At 46.2% G+C, this 21,868-nt stretch overlaps 1 protein-coding gene across 1 annotated transcript in view; it reads right to left on the reverse strand.

Moving 5' to 3' along the window:
• The window catches only part of Vps13d (vacuolar protein sorting 13 homolog D), a 234,382-nt gene that overhangs the window by 25,673 nt on the left and 186,841 nt on the right, over window positions 1–21,868 (reverse strand). Inside the window, exons 66-67 of the mRNA XM_059255348.1 lie at window positions 20,689–20,821; window positions 17,420–17,615 (exon numbers count right to left, since the gene is read on the reverse strand). Of these exons, the coding sequence (XP_059111331.1) occupies window positions 17,420–17,615; window positions 20,689–20,821 (329 nt within the window). The remainder of the gene's footprint in view (window positions 1–17,419; window positions 17,616–20,688; window positions 20,822–21,868) is intronic.

The following is a 21,868-nucleotide window of genomic DNA, read 5'->3' on the forward strand; positions in this document are numbered from 1 at the left end:
GTGTCTCTTCTACCTCTAAAGCCTTTTTACTCAGCCCACAGCACCAAAATAAACAGAAATCCCCTGGCCTCCCCAGGAGGTCACAGCATGCTGAGCACATCTGACTCGGTATCCTATGCAGAGGCTTCCTGTGCCAGCTGTGTAGCAGCTGGACTCCCAGGTGATGAGCAGATAAAGATGAACTTCTGGAAGGCAGAGCAGAAAGAAACAAGGCTGCAGCCAGGGAGTGTCACTGCTGCTTTCTGGAATGGGCAAATTCTGGGTGTGGAAGGGAGTGCCACAGCTCCTGGGCACAGAGCTTGGTGACCTGGTTTCTGGACATGAGCCACAAAAGGCCAGGATCCCTCTGTGCTCTGGAAATGGCAGAGACACAAAGCATGGGCAAGGTCTCCACTTCAGCTAAGGGATGTGATGGGCTGACAAACAGGATGAGACTATCCCATCCACTTTCCCTCCCAGGTCCTCTGAATGCAGGTAGCCTCCCCTTCTGCCTACATTAGTTAGAGCCCTTCTGTCTGCATATCTGCTCAATTCACTATTCCTTCTGAGAACTCAGGCTGCCTGGGCCTCACTGGGATATCTACTTCCCTGTGCCCTTCCTGGTGAGGGGATAGAGTTCCTCTGAGGCCACCTGCAACACTGGGCCATTCCACAAGGCAGCCTTCTACCTGCTCTGATCAGCATGGAGACTGGGCCTCAAAGAGCCAGAGAGAAAAAGTCGTTCACAGTTCACAGCCCTGAGCAGTGGGACAGTACAGAGGGGAGCTAGAGCCATCTCGAGCCTCAGCAATGCTACGAAAAGATCCAGCATCCAGGCATCAAGCACTCTGCCACCAGCACAGCCTCCTCAGAGACGGCTAGGTTTCCTGTTGTGTCAGCCCTGTTTCCTTCAGCAACATTATACTGCAAACAGAGCCACTCGGAAGAAAGCACCGTGGTGTCCCATTTCTGGGCTGGGGGCCGGGGGAGGGATGGAGGCAGACTGCTTAGCTGTTCCAGAGAAGAACATTCCAGCATTGTGACCCCCTCAAAGTGACTCTCCTTCCCTCTCCCCAGACCTGAAATGCTGTTTGAAGAAAGGAAGCATGCGGGTTTCCCTGTGTGACCTCAGATGGGCAGGTTCTGAATGGCAGCTGGGTCTATTACATGCCGTGTGAGAGGGTTAAGCAGGACAGCCTCAACTCTTTATAAACTTTTGCCCTGTGGATATGTACTCATTGGCGGCAGTACAAGACTCGAGCTGTATTACACGCCTTAACGATATGGTTCAACTGTCGGTCAGGCTTGGGCCTGGCAACGGGCCAGACCGCAATCAATGGGACACAGAGCCTCCCCCTTTCAGATCATCACGAAGGCTCATATTATCTTCTTTTCGTCGTGCTGGTTAAATTTATGGAGCAGAACCCTGAAGCTGCATTCCACGGCCCGGGCCGGCCCACGCGGCCCTCCCTCCCTTTGTTCGGTACTGTAAGCGAGCCGTGCTTCGGAGGACTGCAGGGTTGTTAGTTCAGGCCCTGACTGTTTGCTCATGGCTGAAATGAAAAGAGTTCAGTGGAAGGGCAAAAGGACAGCCCGAGTGTAAACCCCATCCCAGCAGGCCCTGGGCCCCTATATATAGGCCCCGAACTGCTCTTCAATGCACAACTTCACTTTGTTCTCACAAAAGCAAAATCTTCAGCCCGATCCCTGGCAAACTTCCTGTAAAACAGCCACCAAGTCCTCATGCATTTGAACCTGTACTTGAACTCAGCCAGGACATCAGGAGTACAAATGTTGACTACTAGTTGATCATACTTTTAATACAGAAAAGAGCAAACTTAGTTTTTCAGGACTTCACTACCAATGTAGGATACATGAGTGCTGTGTGTGTGTGTGTGTGTGTGTGTGTGCGCGCGCGCGCACTTGCATGTCTGTTGGGAAGTTGGTCTTATGGAATCAAGCAGAAGGTCCCAAGCATCAGATCTTCTGAATGAATCCATTCCTTTGCCCTGAACTCAGGATTTCTGACTAGCACCCACACAGATGGGTAGCCAGACTGCTCCGGCAGGGCTTTATCTGGTTTGAGGGTCTATGCATAAAGAAGGCCCTCCTGACTCCAGCAGCTCATCTGTGCTCACCACTGATAAAGAATGTGCACAAGCTGGAAAGGGAAGCTGACCCCAGAAGTTCACACAGGTTCTCCCAGCAGTTTCCTCAAAGGCTTCTTTGTCCACGTACCAATGATGAGAGATTGACAAGCCAGTGAATCTGTCATTCTGAAGCCTAAAGCACCTTTTCAGGGGTCCATAGGCAGTGCCTGGAATAAATGGACCACAAAAAGCTGTCTCTTGCTCTTTAGAATCCCTCTTGTCTGTGGCAATTCTTCTGCATATTCTTTATTCTGATTTGTTAAAAATGTTACAAAGAACCACATGAGCCAGAAAACAAGAAGCAACAAAAAGAAAGGCTCATCAAGGAAATTCTCAAGAGAATGTGTAATCCACGGAACTTGCCTCTGCTTGCTTATATAGATGGTTAGAGTTCAGTCAGCTTTAGCCACAAGGACACCTCACACCTCCAAGGGCAGTCAACGGAGCACTTGTTCCACACTGTCACATGGGCCAGGTCAATATAACTAGCGAATTCAGCCTCCTTTAGATGCCCTTACATAACACAAAGTTCCCTGGGGGCCTAATCTGGCCCACAGTGAGACTCCATGCATCAAGAGTCTCTGGCCTATCCCTGAGAATGAGAGTCTATCATCAGCCAACACTCAACATCTCCACTTCCTGTTGGACCCTTTCTATCTTAAGATCACTTTTATGACAATATTCCAGGGACATTTAATCAAAAGCAAACAAGGAGACCAGACTCTGAGACTGTAGGAGCACAAGCTGCTTACATAGCAGCAGTAGCAGCAGCCAATCACAGGCAAGAGCCTCTGTCTGCAGACTCACCACCCTGCACCAGTCTCTCCTAGCTGGCTGTGGGCTCCCTCTTCTACCAGCTCCTTGATGTTGCTACTTACATCACTGACACGGTTAGGGTAAGAAGCACTGCTATGATATATGGGTTTGGGGGCCCAGGAGGAAATAAATTTGGGATTTGCTTTCTAACAACATACACACCCACTCCTTCTGAAATGCCTCTCAAGGCCTTTATTTTGTTTTGATATTGACCTCTTGACCAGCAGCTAAAAAAACAAAACAAAACTCTGTGAACATGCAAAGTACCTCTTCAAGGGAGGAGCATGTGAAAAGCAGACCATTTACAGCAGGTTACTGGACATTACATTTTATATAGGCTGCAGTGACCTATTCCTCCTGTTTGAACTAGCCTGGTATATCTGTAAGTTTCTCAGAGGTGTCTGTAAGAACTCAGATAGGGGGCTGAAGCAGTGATGGGTAGGCTGGGCCAATGACTCAATTCTTCTGGGTGATGAGATATAACCAATTTAAGTGGTGGTCAGTCCAGCTGGGGACAGGACTAGAGCCACAGCTGCTGAGGAATGTTTTAAGTACCACACAGCCCAGACTGACTTAATGTCTTTAGTTTTAACAGAAAGGTATTGAACTTTTAACTTTTATGGCTTGCATGAACTTTCTTCCCAATATCTGGAGAGCCAACCTGTAGAAGAAGTCCTCTCTCTGATGCTCCTTCAGGGAAATCAATGAGTGTGCACTACGCTACACATGTGTCCAAGACGCAGATGATCCTCTCCTCTTGCCACTCGAGAGAATGACCTGGGGTGAGGGGAGTTATCAAAGCTATCTGCACAAGTCTGCAAACAAAGCTTTAACAAGCCTGGAACTAGAATTTGGATCCCACAGTCTGCAACCCTGTTCTCCTGCCCAGAGACCTACCTGCACTGACACCCAAAGGGAACGTCTGCACAGGATATTTTGATCACAGAGATCTGAGTCAAGGAGAAACTGATCCTACACAGGCAAATGAACTGCTGTCACTTCAACACAACAAATCAGGATGATGTTCCAAGCTGTCCTGCCAGCTCTCCCACTGCAATTTGGGAATAACAACCCCATGAATCCTTCCCTGTGGAAACTTAAAAAATCTGTGGTATATTTGACTTGGATTAAAAAAAAAAATCTTCAAATTATCACTAGATAGAACACTTTGTATTTATTGCATGGTCCAGAAGAGACCCAGACAAAGTGCTAGGCCTGAATGCCGTGTCCCAAGAGCCACCTCCCTTGCCTAACATCATTCAGAATTTCCTAGGAGGCTCAAGGCGATGGGTTAAATTTCTGGGAATAGGCCAAGTGGGAGGACGAGGTTTGAAATGAATTGAGAATGAGCATTTATAGTCTAGAGAAAGTTCATCTCGAAGGGCTCAGAGCCTCAGAATAAGCTGCCCACCATCTCTATTCTGCCAAATTGTGAATCGAGGACATGATAGGAATGTTTTTAAGGAGCCAAACACAGTGAGGTAAAATGAAACAGTTTTTCATCCTAAACACTTAGCCCTGAACTCCAGTCAGCTGCTTTGTTTCTAAACAGATATTAGGGACCCCAACCTAAATGACAGTAAAGTTGGGAGACTGTCCAGGCAGATTCAGATGCACAGCCCTCAACAGTGACAACAGCCCTGCTGGAGGGGACTCTGGCTGTACAACTTAAAACCCTTACACAATACTGAGCCTTAGATTGTCATGCGTCTGGAAAATATAACCGTTTTTTTTTTTTTTTTTAAAGAATGCTTTCCAAATCATGTAATGCTTTTAAAGCTGTTTATCCAAAGAGCTGGATGTGCAGCAGTGGCCAAAAATGGTCTGTCAGCTGTCACAGGTCGCATGCCCTGTCCACATTTCTGTAAGCACTCCATCAGACTCGGTTGCCCTACCCGCAGCAGACAACAGATGCCAGTGTTTGGAGACATTTGCTACATAACTTTTACCCGACAAGCCTGGCTCTAGGGCAGATTTTCATGTCATGTGGGGCCTTTGGCTGAACTCTGCTGGACCCCAGAAGCATCTCATTTACAGCACACACTCATAACAGTTTGGGGTCACCTGTTCATCACAACTAGGTTCAGGGCAGGTTCATGGCCTCTGCACACCTTCTCTAGTAGAGTTCTTGAACATGGGCTAAGAGCCCAGGTGAGACCCACCAGCCAGCAGCTCCAGCCTGGTTCCTAGGCCTGATTTAACTGTTGATATTTTGTGATGAGAACAAGGAGAACAAAAACCAAGCATAACACACAACTCCCAAGATTCATAGTACAGAGAGGAGTCAGCCAGATTTCAGACTGATACAACTGTTGCTTCACTTCTGTTCCATATTCCACACTCAGGAGAGACCATTGAAATACAATTGCTTGAGCTGTAACATGCCGGGCTGAGTGGTTTATATACATTATATAATTCAATCCACATCGCCACCCACAGAGGTAGGTATCAGTATCCCTAGTCCTTAGGAGTCAAAGGGATCTCACCTTTGGTTAAGTGAGATTAAGAGGGGGAACACTTGCTTCAGGCCAAGGAGCAGAACACTCACTCAAATTATGGACTGCCAGCGGGGCCTCATGCCACAGGGATGTGGAAGCCACCAGAGCCTGGGGCTTGTTCTCTTTTCTCACTGGCTGTCACATTTCTGACCAGCACCAGAAAGAAAGAACCTGTGGTTTTATGTTCTTCCCACATCTCCTTCTGAGACAAGCCCTTCTCTTTGAAGAAAGACCTCTTGCCCTCTGAGTGTCAAGATAAGAAAACTTTCAGCAACTTCCCTTGCAAACTACAAACACCCATCAGCACCCAGGATCTAAGTAAGTTGCTCACCAGCTGCCAGCCCCTCTGAAGAGCTTTTATGGTTCAAGGAGGGGTGGTGACAGGCCCATGTCACTACCGTTGGGTGTGCTATTTCTTTCATGTTCCTTGGATTTGACAAGAGCCTTCTCCAACCTATTTCTTTACAATACACAGGAAGAGATTAAAGAGCAAAACCAGTCTCAAAGCTGGGGTCAGACCGGCAACAATCATTCTGAGAGAAGGGCCACACGAACTGCCTTCATAGATGTCCCAAAGTTGCTACGATGGTGAACTGAGATAATCCATGTGAACCACATAGACCTGGGCCTGGGTCACAAGAAAGGCTTATAAATGCTAGCAGTGCGACTCCATATTAACACCTCACACCACAGCTACTAGGAAAAGGACAGTGCTAAGGACGGATGAATTATCATCAAGTCTGCATTATAGGGCTTCTGATTGTATATGGCAGATCTAGTCCAGGGACACCCACCCCTAGAAGGGAAAGCAAGAGGCCGCACATGGCACACACCCAAACGAATAAAAGGAAGGTGTCAACAAGCTTTAGAAGCCAAAACACAGATGGACACATGGCGATGAAATGTAAGCCCGAGGGAGGGGAAGCAATGAGCAGTGAGCTAATTAATATGGCAGAACTTGCTAGATTTTTGAAAGACAAGACCCTAAGGAGCCCTGAAGGCCTGGGTATAAAGGAGGAACAGGGAGGTATGTGTGTGAGGTGGTGAAAGAAAGAGAATTGGGCCAAATGCTGTATGAGGAGGAGCTGGATGGACATATCTCCTCAGACACCCATCCGGCCTGCTCCTCCTCACAGGCAGAGCCCAGGTGATGGGTTCCACCAGGTCATCATTACACAATACTCCAGAGCCCTCTTCAGCCTTAGACAGCAGGAGGATAATCACCAACATTCAAGTACCCATAAGGAGGGCCAGTTCATAGAGAGAGCCAGTCCATAGAGAGGGCCTGTCCATAGACAGGGCCAGCCCATAGAGAGGGCCAGCCCATAGGGATGGCCTGCCCATAGGGTGGGCCAGTTCTTAGAGAGAGCCAGTTTATAGAGAGAGCCAGTTTATAGAGAGAGCCAGTCCATAGGGTGGGCCAGTTCATAGAGAGAGCCAGTCCATGAGGAGGGGTAGTCCATAAGGTGGATAAGTGCTAGGTTTAGGGGGGATTCCCATGAGAAAGAATGAAACTGATAACCATCTAAGTTGTTTTCAAATGCACAGAGAAGAGTTTGTGGGTAAATTAGTAATAGGCAGATGGAAATTAAAAAATAGAAAACTAAGCAAACAACAATACTAAAAGCAGTTACAAACTTGGGGGTGGGATGGTAGGGTTGGGGACCACGATAAACCAAACAACTTAAAAAGAAAACTGCCGGGCGGTGGTGGCACATGCCTTTAATCCCAGTTCTCGGGAGGCAGAGGCAGGTGGATCTCTGTGAGTTGGAGGCCAGCCTGGGCTACCAAGTGAGTTCCAGGAAAGGTGCAAAGCTACACAGAGAAACCCTGTCTCAAAAAACCAAAAAAAAAAAAAAGAAAAGAAAAGAAAACTATAATAGTAAACTATGTGGCTTCACTGGGACCACCATTTACATAATCATAATGTAAAATCTGAATATCGATTTATCAAAACAGGATGAGAGAATTATACTGAAAACAAGAAAGAACGTGTGTGTATTTCAGTAGACAGTCTAATGGGCTGAGGGACTAGCAGTCTGTTTGTTCATTTCATTCATTTTAGAATTACAGAGACAGATACCTCCAAACTGAAGAAACCGCAAAGATGCTGAGGAGAGGGGTGTTGTGGAGCACCATCTCAGAGCACAACATCTTCCTCTCCATCAGAGAAGCCACGACTACTTTCAAGATCAAGCCTGTTGATCACTGATCTTCCCTCATAGGAATGATGTGGGGAGGGTCAGTGGACCTTCACCTGACCTCTACATGCCCTTCTGCACCTTCCAGCTAATGCATATATTTCTGCCCCAACAGCGCACAGCCTCAGCCTCTCGGGTGCTAGAGCACATAGACTGTGGAAGGGTATCTGAAGGGGCACTTGACCTGTGCAGCTTTAGGGGATTGTCAACCATGCTTCGGGGAGACTTTCTGATGGTGTGGATGCTCTGCAGTCACCCATACCCTCCTGTGACCCACCACCCATGCTCTGTAAGCCCAGTAAACACACTGGGGCCCCAAGCTGGACTCTGGTGGACTCATACTTCAGTTTGTTGTCTGTGCCCTATAAGGAGGGGGTAGACACTTTTTACATCTCTCTGGGGAGAGAGTTCCCACAAGAGGGAGGCTGCCCCTTGAATATCAGGAATCAGGTGCAGGGAAAGGTGGGCACAAGACTGCAGAATGAGCTACTGAGACACTAGAGAGACATTAGAAAGTCTTTTGAAGTCTGTGGTGGCACTGCTTGTTAATCCCAACATTTGGGAGACAGAGGCAGAAGGATCAGAAGTTCTAGGCTAGCCTTTGGAATGAGTAAGACCCTGTCTCAAGCCCCCCTCACCCCAAAGAGAAGCTATCTCCCCTTAAATTAAGATTTATTTTAAAGAAAAAGTGTGTTACAAGAAAACAGTTCAGGACAAAATCATAGGATTTGAAACTGTCCTTAACAACTGCAACGTAATGGTTACTAAGTACAACAGGATACAAACAGCTGAAAAATTAAAGAATCATTTGTTAACTAAAAATAGGGGCTAAAGCCGGGCGGTGGCGGCGGTGGCACATGCCCTTAATCTTAGCACTTGGGAGGCAGAGCCAGGCAGATCTCTGTGAGTTTGAGGCCAGCCTGGTCTATAGTGCAAGATCTAGGACAGGCACCGAAACTACACAGAGAAACCCTGTCTCCAAAAAAAAAAAAAAAAAAAAAAAAAAAAAGCGACTAAACTATTTGTCTTGAAAGTGCTGCTGTAAACTTGGAAATAAGGCGGTGGCGGCAGATTTTAAGTACCTCACATTTACTTTAGTGAACACATAAGAGGGATTTAAGAGTGTTAAGAGGGTGCTGGAGGTGGCTAGTGGTTATGAGCACTTGTTATTCTTCCAGAGGACTTGGGTTCCAATTCCTTGCACCCCCATGGCACCTCACAACTGTCTGTAATTCTAGTTCCAGGTGATCCAATGCCCTCTTCGGTCATCTGTGGACACCAGGCATGCACGTGGTGCATAGACATATATATAAGCAAAACAGCCATACATGTAAAATAAATGATTAGCATTAGCACACAAACCAGTTTGGTGATGCTCTACCTGAAGACTCTTCAAATCAGTTTGACCCCAATTATTCAGCTATTCTCACTTAATACCTACTGCATGTATAGAATCACGTGTTCAATAACCAGTGTCTATTGTTAATTTGCAGTACTACTAAGCAACTGTATCTGGAAAATTGCAAGTCAAGAATTGGTGAATCTGAATTAATGGGGCCTCCCAAAGTTCAAACACACAAAAAGACTACCTAAGGTGCCCATCTTCTCTATAAGGCAGTATGTCTCAGCTTTCTTGATGTTGCAACCCTTTAATACAGTTCCTCATGTTGTGGTGACCCCTAACCATAAAATTACTTCATTGCTACTTCATAACTGTAATTTTGCTACTGTTATGATTTGTAACGGAAATATCTGATATGAACCCCTATGGGGTCATGAACCACTGCTCTAAGGGACAGAAAAGCACATATGGCAGTTTGGCTAGTTCTATAGTAGGAGGTAGACAGATGTCAGCTATTCCCACCTGAATTGTGCCACTGGGATCAGCTGGTGAAATCTGGGGAACCCATGAGCCCTGTCCCAGCCGTTCTGCCTTACTCAGCAAGGCTGACTGGATTCCAGCCAGGATCTCCAGGACCCAGGCTCTTCGCAAGAAGAGGTGGGGCTCTGTTCTTCCTCTTTGAAGTTTTCTGTGGCTGCTGGGAATTTTATGATACGACCCGGGTCACCCCTGCCATTATCAATGTTTGAAGTCTGTTTGGGGAAAATGTACCAGGAGCTGACTCCAGTGTGAACACAGAGCTACAGCCTCATAAAAACAGCTTTCCTCAGGAGTTCAAAGGGTTTATCCAAACGTCGTGGGCTGGCCTCACTGCACCAGCTTCGCTAGGGTCGAAAGCTCCGGAGTGGGCAAGTAAGTAAACTCGGAAACTGAGACACAGTTTCCCTATCATCTGAGATCAGTCGGGGCTGTGCTAACCCAACCAAGTGGCCTTCTGACAGGATGGACCTGGACTCTCTGCTCACCACTTAGGTTGCCAAAATTAAAATTTATTGGGTTGGGCAGGTTAAGGTGAAGGACTAAATTAGGTAAATTATTGTAAGAGGTCTTTCTGATATGTGATAAAATCTTCCCAATCATTACTTTGCGAAACCTCGTAAAATCGGGAGCAAGTCAGGAGGCTGACAACGGTTGGCAGGAGTCCAAAGTGGAGCATCACATTACTGTTGCTGCCCTCGAGTATTCCAGATTAATCCACCATCACTGATACGTGCTGCTTATCAGCAATAGGAGGGATCATCACTGTATTTTCCAACAGAGCAGCTTGTCAAGGAAATTAACCAGGTACAGGTAGACCTGTCACCAGTAACGTGTTTACAGAGTCACCAAAGGTGAGAGGAGGGGACTGTTTTACATTTTTGCAAATCTCTGTGAGTCTTGCTTAATCAAAAACAGCTGTATCCTATGTCTGCTCCTACATGCACTCTTGTTGGGAGTTCTGGAAAACACCATTGCACACTCATTAGAGACTACCAGTATAAAACTATTGTGTACCTATAGTTCATAGATAAGTACCTGAATATAAGAATAGGCTTATTACAGAGCTGAGGTTCCTCAGTGGTCCCGACTCTAAGGCTCCATACATGCTCAAACCTGCACTAATTAGAAAGCACTTCCCATTCTGTATTTAGTACACTCAGGATGCTGATTGAGAACACCTCCAACTGACTTGATTATGTAAGTCCACTATGGCAAGACAGTTTCATTCAGAGTATATTGCCACTGAAAATGTGGACCTGATCTGATTTTATTCTTCTCTGATAAGCCAAATTAGTGAGAAACTGAACAGGATTCTGTCTTTGAAATGTGGAGGGAAGGTGAAGGAGAAGGAGAACTTCAAGGCCCCACCCATCACTCCTCCTGCAAGCTTCCGGTCCTTCACCCCTGCCACATTACCAATGTTCCATTCTCTGCTGGTCTCCAGCAGGGGAGTACTTCTGTGTAGTTCAGAATTCTTCTCATTTGAAGCTGCTGGGAGAGGGCCTTCTAGCTCTACCTAGAACCAATCTTTAGGAAGATGCCAGTCTGATCCCAGACAAAGATGCTACTGCAGTCAGGGTTCAAGGCTCATGACAGGCATCAAAACCTAAAAATAATGTCGCCGCCGAGGCACAGAACACAGACTTCTCTCTGGGAGAACTATGGGCACTACTTTGCTCAAAGTTCAGACAGAAGACCTGGAATGTGAGTCCTGTGAACTCACTGAATACAGGCGAGACAGAGCACCTATGGCCGATTATTGATTCTCAAATACAGAAGCCCAAGCCTGAGAGCCAACGTGCCGTCTTCTCTGTGCAGGACATGTTGGTTGAGACACAGGGCCTGAGCTTGAGCAACACTCTTTCTCTTTCCTGGTTCAGTTGATTTTTACTTTGGGAGCAGGATTGTGCTGTTTCCATGAAGTCAGTCATCCTGGCATGCCAAAAATGGCAAAAATTAGACGCTCTCCTTTCTAGAAATGATTATAATGTACCATGACCAAAAAAGTGTTTTTTCCCCCCTAACAGATAATCTTGCATAAAAATGAGTCATGGGATTTCAGAAATGGAAGGCTTTTCTCAACTACGTGTGAGCACGAACACACACACCTTGCCTTTCTCTCTTGGCAGAAGCGCTGAGCTTTCCATAAGTCATGCTATAATGAGGACGGCATTGTCTGGGGCCTTTTGAGTGAAGGGGAGTGGAGGATTTAGAGTTCAGCAAGAGGGAAGAAGTCTGTCTCAGAAAATAAGATTTCTCTACTTGTGTTCCTGTGAGAGAATTTTAACTTATAAGGCATGAAGGCCTGTTAAGATGTTTCTTAAAAATATCTTCTCCTGTAACTCCCTCAGCCTGAGTTCAGATCGGAGTGAGACAGCGCCTGGCATGGCTTCTGGGGTAGCACGGGAAGACTGAGGGGTGTGAAATGACCTAAAGCCTTCCACACCTGCTCCTGAGAGACCTGGTCCAGCAAGATGAGGAAGTGAGAAGCCACGGCTCTCACTTTGTAGCCATGAGCAGAAGACAAATGAAGTAGAGGCCGTGGTGACTTGTCCACTGTGCTCTGTGGACAGCAGGAGAGGCCAGGCAATCCCTTTCCTTTGTTTGGATATGATAATGATGTTCTGGCTTCATGGAAATGGGGCCTCAGTCATATAATAATTATGCCACACCACAGCAGAAGGGTACCAGGCTGACCCACAGAACCACCTAAGAAAGGACAGAGAGCCTCACTGCCAAAATACACAGAGAACTCCAGCCTTCATCCTGTCAATAGCCATATCCACATCCTTGCTCCCTGTTCACAGGACTTATCTGGAAGATGCATGCTTGAACTTAAACAAGTGAGAAGTGGAGCCACAGGCTGACCCAGTGCATGTTCAGAAGTGTTAATTTTACTGAGCAGCAAGTGAAAATATTTCCTTCTTAAAACAAACATGGAAAAATACATAAAATTCATTTGCAGTCTGAAGACCAAACAGGAACTTCCAGAGAAATGCTGACCCTCTTCAGACAAGGGGTCTGCTTTCCCATCTTGATGGAAACACAGCTGGGGAAACTGAGAACATGTGTGTGTTTTCATGAACACCTTCATCCTATTAGGCTTTGCTCTTTAGGAAGTCCTTAAAGGCTCAGGTCAAACCAAGCCTGTTGGACGTCTCAATATGACACCAACACAGGGCAGAGGGACCCAAAGCAGGACCATCGCAATCAGGGAGGCTCTGGGAGCAGTTCTTTCCCATTCCTGAGAGCCAGAGGAAAATACAAATGCTGTAACAGAAAAGATTCTAGCTAAGGAAAAGCCATTCGCTTTCCCACCAACCAGACATTAACAGTGTCATTAATAAATTTGGGGAGGTGTCTTGGGAGTATTTTTACCGAAAAAGTCAAAGATGCTCCACATAAATCCTCTCTGAAATCAACCTAGGCTTATTCAAAAGCTGCCCAGCAACTGGAATCTATCTCTGGGCTCAGTACAGGATCCTGAGATTCCTGAAAGTCAGTCCTGATGGCTATATTCTTAAACACTGATCTATCATCATTCTTCAAACTCTTCTCCTTCTTATCTAACTTAAATAACCAGATAAGCCCAAAACTCCTGGGCTTTGCTAAATGGGTTTAAATATTTCAAGTTCTGCCAGCTCCCATTTCTCCTGCCTTTCGGGGTCTTGACTAAAAAGGTGAAGAGATCCTTCGGAGGAAACCTTGGGGCCTGGCTTCATAAATCTCTGTCTGCTGCTTTCCCAGCATGCTGTGCTTCCCAGAGTCCAAAACACACAGAGGAGTGTGGGCCCAGGCAGGCAGTGCCACCTTCACCTGTGAACACCCACCCCCAGTACCATGCATTCAGACAGAGAACCAGACACGCACATGGCCGGCTGCCCTGCTTGGCCTGGTCTGCTCAGAGAGTGGCAGTGGCTCTCCTGTGGCATCAATGGCACCGCAAGCATCTGTGCCATTTTTATGAATTTTACTTGGGAACAGATGAATGTGGCCCACTCCATGTAGACTAAAAGACGCACCCTGAGCCAGCAGAACACTGCCTTGGAAAAAGTTTCCCGTTTTAGTTCCAAACCACACATACTTGTAGAGTTAACAAATGCGGGGTGGGGGGGGGGGGAGATACTGGTCTGCAGCATGGATGCAAGGGCCAGAGGTGCTGTTGTCCTCCGGCCTTCTCCCTCTCCCCCATCTGCCTTCCTAAGGACTGTTGACTCCATGGGAACATTGGAAGAAAGTTAGGTGGCTGTCTTTTTGGAATGCCCAACAAGGAGAGGAACTTGGAAATATTTTAATCTGAAAGGACATAGGAGGGGGGTTCCCTATAAATAAAACCATGCTCAAATAAACACGAGAAGGAGCCAGTGTTTCCTGTAAAGCTACTATGCAGATGGATTACTGGAAGGAGTACTCTTTCACAGTTTTATGACTTACTTTGCTATCATCTGCTCAAAAGTTGGGTCATTTAAAACATAGATGGCTGAGATCTAAGCCTTCAATGGGATGAAATATGGCAAAGGAAGCAGAGAGTCTCTTCCAAGTGCAGACTCAGAGGCAGAACTCTTGGACTCTTGGGTTCTGTTCCTGGCGAGCTCCCTGGGCTCAGGTCAGTCTTCGGTCAGAATCTCACTTTTAATCCCTTCAAATCATTTGTTAGTCCCTGTTGTCTAAACAGTGGGGGAAAAACCCTGAGTAACACCCCTGGATCCTGTTCAACCAACCAGGATGGCTGGATGGTTCTACCTCACTTCCAAGAAGCCAGGGTGATTTATCCCTTGGGGAGTGTCAGAATGTTCAAGAGACCCCAGTGTTATCGGAGCAAAGCCCAGAGACAAGGACATGTTTCTCCACCTGCAAGGAGCTCTGAGCATGACCCGAAGATAATATATCCCAGCTTTATTGTAGCTCTTCATGGCTTCTATATTAAAATCATCCTGGTTGGGCTTCAAACCCTTGGGAGGTAGACTTAATAGACAGGTATATCTAATCTCTCATTTATAGATGGAAAATGCTGAGGTGCGGACAGGCTAGAGATCGAACCAATGAGTCAGGGTCAGTAAGTGAGTGGGGTTGGGACTCTGCCCTGCTGTTTTCTGGGTCAAGTGCTCTGCGCTCACCAACACAGGCCTTCTCATTAATAACCTGGACCTAGACAAACACGCAGAGGGAACCAGGTGAAAAGGCTACCGCTCGCCCTTCAGAAGACCCTGTCCCACCTTTGCAGTTCAGTAGAGGGTACCGAGATTGATCTGCTGGCCTGTGGGCATGACTGCTGTGGCTTTCCCAGTCACCAGCCCTGCAGGAGCTGAGAGGACAGATTGAAGGGAATAACTCCTCCTTTGAGTGCCCATGCCCAAGCCACTTAGTTCTGTGGCTTGTTTCTAGGCAGAGTGAGTGTTCAAGCAGTGCACTCCACAGCAGGGGCTGGGCTGGGTCAGGGGATGGGCTGCCTGACTCTGGCTTTACCATCTCCAGACGGCTGTGTGGCTGTGGATGACCACGAGGCTTTCTGAAGTGTCTGTAAGTAAAGCTCAAAGATGAGTGGGACTGGCAAGGTGGAGGCCTCTCAACAATGCTTGGAACTCTGTAAGAAGCTCCTTCCTCTTGGTCTGTTCTGCCAGGCTCCCTCTGGACTCATAAGACCTCTGGACTATTTCCCGGCCCTGCACTTCTTCTGATCAGACCCATCACCACACCATCTCTATATCACTTCTGGATCACTTAGCATCATTCTGCAAATCCTTATTTATATGGTTGTTTGTGTCTGCTGCCCTGATTAATCCTAAGTGGACCAAGGCTCGGGGTAGTCTTATTTCCTGCTATATTCTCAGCCTAGAGTTCATAGGAAATTTTCAACCAACATTTACTGACTGGAAATGAATGAGTAAATGATATAAACCAATTGGCGCTAAGTCAAACTTTCTGTGAAAATGCTGGATGACTGGTAAAAATGACAAGAATATTTCTATTCCTACAGCAACCATGGTGCCATGATTTTTGCTCCTAGAAAGAATACAAAGCCTCCTAGAGGCTTGCAAACCAATGTTGTGCAAAGGTAACAATTCTCTTTAGTCAACCACCCTTAACCTTTGCAGTGTAGAATTCATATTTATTTATTTATTTATTTATTTATTTATTTATTTATTTATTTATTTATTTACCTATCAGGTTTTCTCTGTGTAGCCCTGGCTGTCCTGGAACTTGCTCTATAGACAAGACTGGCCTCAAACTCAGAGATCTGCCTGCTTCTGCCTTCTGAGAGCTAGGATTAAAGGTGTGGCTGCCACCATCCAACAGAAACCATCTTTTAAAGATTTCAATGTTTAATCATGTGTATATGCGGGGAGAAAATGTCTGTGCATGTGTGAGTTCTAGTGCTCAGGGAGGTCAGAAAAGGACACACCCTGGAGCAGGAGTTACAGGTGGCTGTGAGCCACCCAACACTGGTGCTGGGAACTGAACTCTGAAAGAGCAATACACGGCTCCTAACCACTGAGCCACCTTTCCAGCACCTTTAAACAAATTTTTGAGCAAACAAACCAATCCCTTGATATTCTGGGGTTTTAACAAATAAAGAATAGTTCTTTGAGAATGTTTGGGGGTCTTCAGTTGTAGACTGGAGGAGACTTCTTGGGCTTTAAGCAGAAATAAAGAACTAGCTGGAAACACTCTCTACTGCCTGCCTGTTCTCACTACTGCATACATGCCTCAAAATAGAAGCCAGGGCTGTTTTAACTTTGTATCTGAGAATAGACTGCAGCTTAACTTTTAAAGTAAACTCCACAGACCTCACCCCCTTATCCTGCCCCCCGGCCCCCCAACAGCTGCTTCCAGATGGAAGACATTCTGGCAGAACATATTGCAAGGCCCAGTCTCTAATCACAAGCACTTCCCCTACTGCAGCAATATGTCACTGCTGAGGTTTCCCTGGTGACAGACAATGGCATTCATTTTCATTGGGGTTGACTTCCCTTTGAATTTTACTGAAGAAGCAACAGATATGGGCACAGCCCAGCCCAGCTTCTGAAAAGGACAGTGCTTTATCTGGGGAACATCAGCTTTCTGGGCTGCAATGAATTCCCTATGGGCAGAGTGGAGCCCACTGGGAACAGCAACCCTCCTTGTCTCTCTGGAGAAGGGAGGCTAAAACATTAACCAAAGAGCTAAGTGAAAGTAGCTGGGTTCTGTGGGATTTGGCACTACATGGGCCATCTCTGATTTCCAGTCCTAGCTGGTGTCAAGACCCACATTACCCCACAGCAGAACCACCAACTTGCTTGTGGGAGTGTGGACGCTCCTTTTCCAAGGCTGGGGGACTGGCTGGCATTTTGACTAGAAGGAAACCTAAGAGAACAACCCATGTGATGAACTGCAACTGATGTGTTCTAGAACTACATTGGGTCTAGGAGCAAAGACCACCAACCTTCAGTAAGCTGATGGGCATGAGGGCACAATTAGCTTGGGGAAACTGATAATGATATAATCCTAGTTTTGACCTCTCTAATGAAAGAACCAGACATTGTATTCTCTTATCTATATCCAACCTAGTATTATATATTTATGGAAAAATACATGCCACTTTTTGTGTAGGTGGATGGAGTGAGAGCAGGATTCATGCAGCCCAGACTGGCCTTGAGCTTGCTATGACCTTGAACTCCCAGTTCTTCTGCCTTCACCTCCCCAGTGCTGGGATGACAGACACATGCTATCCCTTCTTCATGCCTCCTTCTCATAGAATTTTATTGCACAAGTCAGACATTTCTGCTACGTGTATTTAAGTTAAACAACATATAACTAATACAGACAGTATATCATTAAACACATCACTGTGGACTAGAAAAGCCTCAGATCTGAGCTCAAAAGTAGAGATCCACTCTCGCCATGACCACTGACCTGGGACCACTGAGTGTGGCTGTGTCTCTCACCGCCTGGGCTGTTTCAGATGCAAAATCCAGGGCACCTGCCACTGGCTTGGTCACAGTGCCCACAAGTCCCTTGCCAAGGCCAGATATGAAGCCGCTGACCCCTCCTTCTGTTTTCACACCTTCCACTGTTGAGGTTATAACACTGGTCAATCCACCAATGATACCTAGCGGAGGGGGGAAAAAAAACAAGGGTTTCTGTGACCTGGCCAAAGACAAAACCAAAAGCATTCCAAACCAAACTCCCAGTTCATGAGTCTGGAATGATAAAGGCAATGTTGATCTCTAGGCAGACCACAGTCAAGGGACCTAGGGGACTTGTCTAGGAAGTCCAGATTCAGAGGATGTTGTGCCAGACTGTGAGTTAGAAGGAACATATGTCCTGGATAATTAAAAACAAAACAAAACAAAACCTTAGGATGGGGATGTATTAGGTAGGAGTTTGGTGGGTAGAGTGCCTGCCTCGTGTACAAAGCCTGGGTTCAATCCCCATTGCTACATAAAACCAGGAACAGGAGCATATACTTATAAATCCTAGCACTAGGGAGGTGGAGACAAGAGGACCAGAAATGCAAGGTCATCTTGAATTCGGCTACATAATAAGTTCAAGGCCAGCCTGGAAGAAATGAGATCCTACCTCAAAAAAAAAAAAAAAAAAAAAAAAAAAAAGAGAGAAAGAAAGAAAGAAAGAAAAAGAAAAGATAATTATTCAACCAATTAAGGAAAGAAAAGGCTGGGAAGTTAATGGTGGCCTTTTTTTTCTATTCTAAGTCTTAGGCAGCATATAGACAATAAAGAGAAGATGCAGACAATGGGATGTAACAATAGGAGACTAGAAAATAGGATTCTTCAGAAAGGTTTGAGATCCTCTGAAATATAAGGCAGAAGGCTAGCTAACTACATGCTTCAGTTTTCCATGAATACCATGAGAGCAGCCAATACCACCAAATGTTTGACAGGGTTTATGTAATATCGCATGTTTTGCTGAGACCATTAGAGAAAATGGCAAAGAATGCATTAAGGCACCCCAAATAATTCAACAAGGCTGCCAAGGCTAACCAGGACCCTGGGGGTTGTGTCGAGCTTAAAAGACTAATCTAAGTGAAAAAGGCATTCAAACATTTTAAAAGCTGACAGCAATGGCTGAAGCATGCCCAGAAGTGGCCACAAGTTGGCAAAGGCTAGCGAGGCTGCAGGCACTGCAGGGAAGGGGAGGCCCTGTCCAGTGAGCATTTCCAGGACTTGGGCCAGGGACACTCACAGGATGTTTACCCTCTGACAGTTGGGTGTGAGGAAGCTCTCTGCACTCTTCAGTTCTAGTGAGACAAATCGGGAAAGGAAACTAGTTGGGTGAGAAAGTACTAAGAATTCATAGCATTTCTTTCAGATTCAGGGTCCTTTTGCTCCAGTGAGGCAACATCCCTATCCTAATCTTTGAAGAACATTCCTAGTCGAACAGCTAGGACTTAAAAGACAGACTTCAATGGACCTGGGTCAAGCAGGATTCCAGGTTTTTATTCATTTATTTCATTTGTGTGTGCATATGCGCGCGTGCGCGTACATAAAGTGCATACAAGAAAGTCGTAAGACATTTTGGAGAACTCAGTTCTCTCCTTCTACCACGTGGGGCCTGGCTATTGAATGTAAGTCATCAGGGGCTGAGTCATCTGATCTGCCCTAGGACTCCAGCTTTAAACTAAAGAGACTGGATGGATTCTGGTCTTCTTATCATGTGAGTCTTCTCCTCCTAAAGGAGATACTCTTTTCACACTGCCCAGAGCTCAAAGTGTCCTCTTAGATGAGCTGGCACTGGTTCTGGTCTCCGACTAGTCTAACTGGCTCCTGGAGGGGCTATATATAGCATCAGGACAATCTTTGATTGGAGGTGACTTTGCAACTGTGAACAAATTACCTAGCTTCTTAGCACATGGTTGTGTTCATCCAAAATTGAGACCAGCCACCTCTCTCTGAAGAAAGGACGGCAATTAGACACTTCTAATCATCAATGTATTATCATTACAGTTAATAAAGATGATTAAATCTTTACTCCTGAACAAGCCTGATGCTTGGGAGTCGCTTGCCACGTTTACAGCTGATGAGTCTCAGGAAAGCAAAGACATCTTCTTCCAAACCTCCCACTACAATAAACACTGTATCCTAAGAATAGGATTAGTCATGCTTACATCATTATAAAATATTATCTCCCCTTGTTTCAATGCAGACAATTGGGACTGATCACTCTGGGGGACTGTCACTGTGTCAATAACTCCTAGGATCTGGTCAAACCTGCCAGCTATGATTGAGCAAGCACTATGGACCAGAGGACTCTGGATGGCCCCTCTGCTTTCTTGAAAGTCAGTCCATCTGACAGCAAGCTACACATCACTGGCCATATGGCCAATGAAGACCACCACAGGTACTGGCAGGATGATGAGCAGGAAGTATCTAGAGCAGATCTGGCTCTGGCTAAAGTATCTGGCAGCACTTGGCTCTGTGTGGCTAAAGGACCAAGTGGTTGAGGGACATTGGTGGAAAAGTTGACTTTTGGCCAATAACTGGTGGTTGAGTTGAAACAAACTCAGAGATGACATATGTCTGCCATCACCTGCTTTGTAATTACATGGCTTTATAATCCCGCATCTTACAGATGCAGAAACACCAAGGCCATCTGCCCAGCAGACACCTCTGTATCTCAGTTTCTTTGGAAGGAACAAGTGGCAAGCATCAGGCAGTCATGTGTATGGGTGTGTGCGCATGCATGCAGAGGTCAGAGGTCAACCTCAGGTGTCATCCACTTATGGTTTGTTGTTGGAGAGTGTATCTTTTACTTGGCTGGCTGGCAAGCCCCAGGGATCTCCCAAATCTGGCTTTTGATGTGGATGCTGGGGATTAAACTCAGGCCCTGTGTTTGCCATGCCAGCACTTTACCTACTGGGCCATCTCCTCGGCCTTCTGAAGGGAGTCTTAAAGCAGCAGGTCCAGATTTTAAGAGGAGATGCTGGAGCATACTTAATGCCCTTGGAAATGGAAACTAGAGAACCGGGAAGAAGTGCAATGTGCACAGCATCCTGAAGAGGGATGAGGACTTCAGGAAAGGGTGGGTGTCTAGCAGGCTCACCAAGACAGTTCGCCAGGACTACGCTGCTGCCAGCTTTATTTCCCCGCTTTCACCAAGATGTGTATATAAAGACACTGTGGAAGGAGAGACGTCCTTCCTCAGCCTAACTACATGGGACTCACCATGGGCCAGGCCATGGATGCCAGCCACGAGGTGCTCCCCACTGGTGGCTGCATGGTACCTGATGTACTCTCGCTCCGACTGGTGCCGATTGTCCATGGTCTTCCCCAGGCCATCTGACAACGTCCCTGCAAACTGGAACAAATTAAGAAACAGAGGAGTTTCAAAGCCTCAGCATTAGTTTTTCTATTAAATAAATAAATACTTCCCCTCACTCTTACCATGGAGTCAGTAAGTTACGATTATCCAGAAAGACTAACTGCTGAGTTACAGACACTGTCTGGCCCAGCAGAGTAGGTCTCAAACCCTGGGTGGCGGACACAGGGAAACACGAGGCAGAGCTGCTACAAGAATTCCCTCAAAGCATTTACACAGCAGTTCCACAATACAACCCACATCCAAAACCAAAAGTGTGCACCTAAGGTAGTCTACAATCGGAAACTTTTTGAGCACGCTTAAAGCACTACAAGTGGAAAATCCACACCTTGCCCCATGTGAAGGATCTCAGAATGTTGGTGCATCAAAAGTACTAAACAGTCACCTGTGAGGTGTGTATGTAACCCAGGTGAATTTCAAACCTTACATGTAAATAGTTGTGAAGCTGGAAAATCCAGAAATTTTTAAAGACTTATGGACCCAAGTACTTCAGGTAAGAGCTACTTTCCTCATATCCCTGAAAATGTACTGAAAAGTTAAAGATGTGAGTTGGAGGGACGGCTTATCAGGTTGAAGCACTTATAGAACAGGCACAAGAACCAGAGTTCAAATCCCTACTGCCCATATAAAAAGCCATTACTGCTGTACAGGTGCCTGGAACTCCAGTGCTGCAGCAGTTGTTAAAAAGGTTAACAGCAGACTTGAACCCATGACTTCAAGTGAAAATCCATCCTCTCCCACAAATCACAGGATCTTATCTACCCAGGCATACTTTGGCCAAAGACAGCAGGGCTGCTGAACTTTGCTGGCCTCCAGTCTACCCCTAGGCTTAATGAGGGACCCTGTCTCAAGAAAATGAGGTAGAGGTTGATAGAGCAGGACATCTCCTCTGGCCTCTGTGTGCATGCTCATGCGCATACACACACACACACACACACACACACACACACACACACACACGTGTGCATATACCACAAACACATGCTCACACACATATACACAATTTTTTAAAAAATTTAAGTTAAA

This window comes from Peromyscus eremicus, chromosome 2, assembly GCF_949786415.1.
Source record: "Peromyscus eremicus chromosome 2, PerEre_H2_v1, whole genome shotgun sequence".
NCBI lineage: Eukaryota > Metazoa > Chordata > Mammalia > Rodentia > Cricetidae > Peromyscus > Peromyscus eremicus.